We start from the raw sequence: 7,129 nt of genomic DNA, 5'->3' as shown, positions 1-7,129 counted from the left end.
AAGCATGTTACATATCTAAAAACCATGTTACATTATCTATAAACTATGTTACAATATCTAAAAACTATGTTACATTATCTATACACTATGTTACATTATCTATAAACTATGTTACATTATCTATAAACTATGTTACAATATCTATAAACTATGTTACATTATCTATAAACTATGTTACATTATCTATAAACTATGTTACATTATCTAGAAAACATATTGCATCATCTATAAACTAGTTCACATTATCTAGAAAGCAAGTTATGGTGTCTAGAAAACATGTTACGATATCTAGAAAACATGTTACAATATCTAAAAAAAAACATGTTACATTATCTAAAAACCATATTGCATAATCTATTAATTAAGTAACATTATCTAAAAACCATGTTATGGTGTCTAGAAAGCGGGTTACGATATCTAGAAAAAGGTAACACTATCTAGAAAGCATAATACGGTATATAGAAACCGATGTTACTATATCTAGACACCATGTTACGATATCTAGAAACCATGTTACAACCTCTAGAAATCATGATATGATGTCTAAAAGAACATAATAAGTGCATTAAGGTAAATGACAAAAAAAAACAATTCTTCTTCGTGACATGTAATTCATCATCTTTATATTATCCCGACGAATGAAGCCAAGGTAAGGTTCGGCATTAAGCTCGAACATAAGAGTACCTAGAAATCTCTGGTCAGAACTCAGTAGACCCTCTACCATTACACCCAATAAAGTAAAGCTCCTGAGTGATGTTGGTATTGTGGGGAGACTCCATAAATGACATGCTCACCTATCTGGAAATTGTTTTGCAATTGTGTGGTTGAGTTTATCAATTCAACATTCTACTTTTACAGCTTTCATCCAAGAATAGCGTGCGAGAAAGGAATCCCTTGTCAAGTCTTTATTTACCATTTTGTTGTCAACATAAAGAGGATTGGCGTTTGTACTCGTCCCTGAACTTCGTATGTACAGCAGCAGAAGGTTCATACCGCTTTTATCTAAGAATAGCATGCGAGAAAGAAATCCATTATCCATAGTTGGGGTTTTTTTCTCACTTTTTTGCTCTCAACAGAAAGAGGATTGGTGTTTGTACTCGCCCCTAAACTTCATATGTAATAGCAGAGAGTTCTTACCGCTTTTATCTAAGAATAGCGTACGAGAAAGAATCCGTTTTTTTTTTTTTATTTTGCTCTCAACTGAAAGAGAATTGGTGTTTGTACTCATCCCTGATGCTTGTAACAACTTCATACTTATTACAGAAGGTATGCAACTGTAATTTGTAACTAATTAACCCTCTTGTTGCCTAATAAAACCCGAGACAGGCACATACCCTTACATGGACATTAATTTCATATAAACCCGTCTTCCATATAATCCAACCGACGACAGTTATTATTTATATTATGTTATAAAGTTATGATATGTGATGGCGGCTTTCTTTGATCTGTATATACACATGCTATATAAGATTAGTAGAACATGGAGACGTGACGTAATAATATTATACACGATAATTTTATTCCTTCGTTTGAATACTTAAACTGTCAAATTCGTCGACTGAAGTGTTGGCTAACATATGACTCAAGTTAACAAGGATAACACCCAACATGTATTACCAAACACACGGAAAATGACACTTTGTTGCTATCACTTTGGTATTTTCTGTTTCAGTTTGAACTTTTAAGGGCTCAGAAGAATTTAAGACGCATTACCAAACACGTGGTAGTTTTTCTGTCTCATAATAGCATCAATTTGGAATAAATTTACAACCTGATCGTACCTCTTCATGGCGTTCTTCGTTTGATCGCTGACTCGGTTGACTAAAAGTTACAACAATCATTGAAACAGTAAACGAATTGTAAAATAATTATTTCGTTTCTGTTGTTTTATTCTGACAGGTTGGACATTTTGATGTTCCCATGATGAGCCTTAACATGGAATTAATCAGCCTCCAATAAAAACATCATACATGGTATTCAATGGGTTAATGAGAACCAATTACTCTTGTTAACCCTTGTGAGGACCGTGCATAAAACGAATTTAATTAGGCTACGTTCTATTAACCCTTGCACCCCGTCAATTAGCCCCTAAATTATATAAAACGAAATGTGAAAGAGATATCTGTCCCCGTGGTGAGTGTAATTGATTCTAAATAGTCTCAACAGATTGTTAATAGGCTCATCTACTCGACCCCCTTCCGCCATCTTCCCGGCCTTAACAGCCATTACGTCACCAGTAATTGCTAAGAGACTGATATCACTTTGATATTGACCGCCGGGCTCCTTAGCCAAGGTATATCACAATATTTGATAACATAGTGGGGGTAGAATATAGTCTATTAAAAATGTATTAAGATCATGTTATGAATGGAAGTGAAACACGAGAGCTGATGAAGCAAGAAAAAGAGCCACGAAGAGCTAATCAAGAGGAAATAACTCTTGTTTAATGTGTACGCTTGTTATGTAAGAAATCCTTATAATTTTTATGTACAATTTATGTGTAATTTTATTACAAATTTTCGCCTTGACCCTATTATTGCTTCATCGGGAAAATGTGGAAACGCAAACTGAAAATCAGTTTTGAGCCTTGACCCTTTTATTGCTTCATCGAGATCAAATTCGGGTACTAATTAGGCGAAAGTGTGGAAACGCAAACTGAAAATCAGTTTTGAGCCTTGACCCTTTTATTGCTTCATCGAGATCAAATTCGGGTACTAATTAGGCGAAAGTGTGGAAACGCAAACTGAAAATCAGTTTTGAGCCTTGACCCTTTTATTGCTTCATCGAGATCAAATTCGGGTACTAATGAGGTGAAAATGTGGAAACGCAAACTGAAAATCAGTTTTGAGCCTTGACCCTTTTATTGCTTCATCGAGATCAAATTCGGGTACTAATGAGGTGAAAATGTGGAAACGCAAACTGAAAATCAGTTTTGAGCCTTGACCCTTTTATTGCTTCATCGAGAAGGTACTAATTAGGTCGAAATGTGAAAACTAATGCAATATTGAAATCTGTTGGGTTTTTTTAATTATTCAATCGTGACTGTGAGAAAGTAAACTGTTAACTGGTGCAATACTTAGATTACTGTGAACGGAGAAAGTTTATAACGGAAATGTATGATGATAATTTTGTATATTACCGTATGTCAAACAGAGGGGAGAATTTAATTTTTTTACCGCCTGTAAAAACGGCCATGGAAACATTATATATTGCCTACATGGGGAATGTTGCGCTATAATATACGCCGGAAGTTTCTTTTTTATTGCAGCAGAACGAATTGCCTGTTCGTTCTTCATTCTATGAATAGTTTTATCAGCTTATATTTTGACGATTATATCCCTTGAATCGGTAATTCACCTGAGTCTTGTTCTGAATTTCGTTAAACATTATTGATTGCGTAAGAATTTTCTCTTGGAAATTTTTGTTTTGCCAATCAAGTGCTCCGCTGTTCAGCCTAAGGATCAGCGATAACAGAGACTTCATGTGGCACGACACAGCACTATCAATTCTGCAAATAATTCATTGAATTTGGTGAAAGTATTGACTCTTTGCTTATTGTAGGCAATGAGGTGCCAGAAGCCCAAACTTTGTCAATGGTTCCAAAGAGTCTAAAAAGGCTAGGAACGGGCAATGTCGAGGATCCCAAATTTTCTGCTGCGGAACGACGCGGATAGAACATTGTACTTTCCATTACGTGTTAACCCCTCCGCTAAAATTTAGTAGCCAGAACTCATTGAAATATAAGACTCGAATTCATAATTCTAACATTTAATGCCAGAGCAAATATTTACATACATTATGACGTCTTCGGTGACAACAATACCAACACGATAAAATGGAAATAGAAAGACAGATTAAGGAAAGAATAAAAGGAATGAAAGAAAACAATGCCAATAGATGTTCACGAGAATTAGGAGAAGGTCTATCACAAATCCATAAAGCAATGAAATAGTTAAAATATACCTTGGACATAAATAAACAAAATCACACACGTTCCTTGGAATTCCAATAGATGGCAAAAAATTCAAACGTCACAGTCATTAGGTGTGTTCACAATAAACAATACGACATACGTCACTAAATAAACTGTCGTGTAGCTGTTCACGTCAAACTTCATTGATTGGATAATATTATGTTATGTCCGTTCTACTTCCGACTGGAATGGTCTGAATAGTCCGTTTGGGGCAGTAGAACTAGAATTTTTAGGTACAGGTGTTGGAATTGAGGTAGGGACTGTAGGATATGACGTAGGAGAACATCTGTCACTTGGCGTAGTTGGTGGTGATGACGTATGATGCAGTAAAGATGATGCCTCTAGCGATGATCTTTGGTGTCCACCAAGAGTTGATTGTGGATGAATTGGGTGTGCAATCGGTAAAGATGGCGGACGAATGTAAGAATTGGTCAAATTGTTCATTGTTTCTAGTGTGGGCCTTATTCCGCTTTGCAATCCCGCCATTGGTGATAGTCCATTTGGAGTTCTCTGTATCCCTACGCCTGGATAATAATTATACGGAGTTGGATTTGTCATGGCGTAGGGATATGAGGCGGCGGCAGCAGCCAAATAAGCGTAAAGATGGGGATCAGCAATACCATAGGGCCAAGCCATGGCCATTCGTTGTCTTTTATCTTTCATTCGACGATTCTGAAACCACACCTGAAATCATAAAGATAGTTTCATGAATATCAAGAAAATTCATTTTTTTCACAGTGTATCTGGTTTTCTTGCCCGTATTATCGGGTGCAGTTACCATACTTTAATATGTAAATTTTGTCACTATCGCCATAACTGTTAAACGATAAAATGCAAATGGGTAGCTTATTGCCGGTATTTCATATACCGATGTCACTCTGTCAAACTCGTGGTGTGTTCGAAACTGTGCTATTTTGACATTTGAACATTTACTGGCCGCTAACGATGGAAACGAATAGCCCCTGATAAATGTCTACATAGTAAACAAACAGCAAACAATTACAACTTTGACCTACCTTAATGGTACTCTCAGAGAGATTCAATGATGCTGCAAGTTCACATCGTTTTGGTCGGGAAACATAATTCTCTTTAAGGAATTCCTTCTCCAGTCGACTGAGTTGTTCTCTAGAAAAGGCTGTACGATATCTTCTTATTTCTTTATCATCTAACGGTGAATCTGAAAAACAAATTATCAACTACATTAAAAATATGCAAATTGGTATATCGTTTTCAATCCAAAGTTTCTTTCAAATCAAATAAGAGTTTTAGTATGATTAAGCTCATACGAAAGGTATTCGGAAGAAGTTTTGTCAATATTTGGGTAGGAGAATGGGACAAATCTATGCATATAGGAGCACAAATAATGCAAGTACTGAACCAAATCATATTCTTTTGGGGAATGGTAGTTTCATCACCAAAACGAGCACCAAACAAACGAGTCTTTCAGTAGCAGTATTAATTTAACATATAGATCTATCGGAAGTGACGTTATGACGGGATATTACGTAATCAACAAGTAGCCATTGATTTATAGTTCTAAAGTAATAAAATCAGTAGTTTTATGACGTCATTATAGTGTCAAGAAGTTTGAAATAAAAAATGGCAGCAGGATTCAAGTCGAAAACAAATGGTCGTTTCTCATCCAATCTAAATTGGTTGAGTTCAGATACATACATAAAATATCACTTGATCCTTGAATATTAGTGATGCATTGTATATTAAACCTAACCGTAATGAGGACAATGTACTTGTATATCAATATATGTAATTTGGTCGTAACTTTGGGTATAACAACATTTTTAAGGTGACCGCAGGTTTTCGCAATATGCGGAAATGTTCTTAATATTTCATTTTTGTTTGTAAATTTCACATGAAAAATAGAAATTTTAATATGTTTTTACAATGACGTTGGCTATATATGGTGTAAAAAGTGTTGCTCTTTAAAAACAATACAAATGCATGGCAATTACTTGCAGTGAATTGATCCTATGCGTAAGAAATATTTTATCAGTTAATCGCAGTTTGACTAGGTGATCTGTTGAGCTCATAAGGTGACGAAATGCGATCAAAACAATCTGCTATGCTATCATTGCTCGAGGCAACATGCTGGTTTTTATTCTTCACTTGATACAATTTGCTAATCTTCAGAATAAACACAGCAATTATAACCCATTATAGCTACTTGATCTTTTTGTCTTCGTTTCGATATATATCAATTAATCCCATTACAGAATTTGTACAAACCATTAACGATCTGCAGACAAGTGTTAAGTACGTAGTGATTGGACAATAAGTTTTGATATGAAGTGTTAAACAATTTGTGATTGGTCAATAAGATTACGGTTCTGTAGGATGTCAAATCGGCTTAATTAAAAACTTAGCACATTCGTGTCAGGATAAATTTTTACAGCTTTTGAATTGTTTTCGTCTGGGATTAATAAAAAATGTCTAGAATATTCGTCACGTGACTTTATGTCGCAGGTGAGGTCAAGGTGTGCTGAAGTATGTTTTTAATTAGCAAGTTGTTTGGCACTGCTGTCAAAAAATATGAGCACCCATGCACCCCACTTTCTCGCTTTGATCGCTTAACTGACAATGTTATCATCATGCATTGGGTCGTGTTTCATATTCTGAGCATTTTGGCAAATAACTAGCGTTCCTAACAGTAGGCCTTCTTTATTCATTTTAATATATCAATTCTAAAAATGCTTCGTTTCGTATACATTTCGAAATTTCAAATCAATAAATTTTATTTGACAAGATAATCACACAATAAAACAAAATGTCCGACTCTCCGACAGCGACTCAATCAAATTATATCATTTCTATTCTATTTTATTCACCTCGAAGCAATACGTTAGATTTTCTTACGTCGATTGTTCTTAGTTAATCCGCCATATTGTTTGTTACATTTAGCGCCAAATTTTGGTCAATCTGTCAATGTTCAAAATCTGATGACGTCATATCAGATTTAGATAATACTGCTTATTGAATTCCAAAAGACATTAGAAAATATGGCGGCGGAATATTTTTACAATGAATGATTGAACTTTGACCGGAATTATATACACGAATTTATTGTCGAGTTACGATTTTGAATTTCCTGCATTGGGATGAAATTCGTCGATACTATTACATCGAAAAAGTAAAAGC

General features: G+C 35.0%; 1 protein-coding gene across 1 annotated transcript; it reads right to left on the bottom strand.

The window, feature by feature from the left end:
* Nucleotides 1-4,618: 4,618 nt before the first annotated feature.
* LOTGIDRAFT_100789 (hypothetical protein) lies at nucleotides 4,619-5,130 on the bottom strand (the record flags this gene model as incomplete). The annotated part of the gene is made up of 2 exons (XM_009056911.1): nucleotides 4,619-4,660; nucleotides 4,993-5,130. Coding segments are annotated over 2 exons (180 nt in total), but the record flags the coding sequence as incomplete, so codon positions are not given.
* Nucleotides 5,131-7,129: the final 1,999 nt, after the last annotated feature.

This window comes from Lottia gigantea, assembly GCF_000327385.1.
Source record: "Lottia gigantea unplaced genomic scaffold LOTGIsca_29, whole genome shotgun sequence".
Lineage (NCBI taxonomy): Eukaryota > Metazoa > Mollusca > Gastropoda > Lottiidae > Lottia > Lottia gigantea.
The sequence above is the reverse complement of the archived record's forward strand: the minus strand, read 5'-3'. Positions and strand labels throughout refer to the sequence as shown.